The 425-nt window shown below is 46.8% G+C and overlaps 1 protein-coding gene across 1 annotated transcript; it reads left to right on the forward strand.

Moving 5' to 3' along the window:
• Positions 1-176: 176 nt before the first annotated feature.
• T265_12385 (hypothetical protein) lies at positions 177-359 on the forward strand (the record flags this gene model as incomplete). Its single annotated transcript, XM_009179926.1, has 1 exon — positions 177-359. A coding segment is annotated over one exon (105 nt), but the record flags the coding sequence as incomplete, so codon positions are not given.
• Between the last annotated feature and the right edge of the window lie 66 nt (positions 360-425).

Below are 425 nucleotides of genomic sequence, written 5' to 3' on the forward strand. Positions count from 1 at the left end.
CCCTACCTCCAGACACCCATTCAGGTGCAGATAGCGAACGCTGACGAGAATATGGTTAAACAGAATTCCCGGGCTACCACTGGAGGTTCGCACTTATTCGCCTCTTCTCTGTAGCCAGTTGATAAATGTTTGGTTCACCTCAACTCCTATTCATTTTATTCTTCCTTCCATCACAGCTTCTTATCACGAATTACCTCGTCACATTTACATGGCTCCTGCTGTTTGTGGCCTTTGCTGTCCCTGTCGGATTGTGGACAATGTTACATACCATTTGTCGGGAAGAGACAGAGTATTGGCGAAATATCAGCGCTGACAAGGACGAAACACTATTCACCTACACGTTCAATTTGACACATTACGGTGAGTGATGTTCCGTCTCCCGCCCCCTAAATCTATGCATCGTCGCTTTTACCTACGTGAGCGGT

This window comes from Opisthorchis viverrini (genome assembly GCF_000715545.1).
Source record: "Opisthorchis viverrini unplaced genomic scaffold scaffold25581, whole genome shotgun sequence".
NCBI classification, from domain to species: domain Eukaryota; kingdom Metazoa; phylum Platyhelminthes; class Trematoda; order Opisthorchiida; family Opisthorchiidae; genus Opisthorchis; species Opisthorchis viverrini.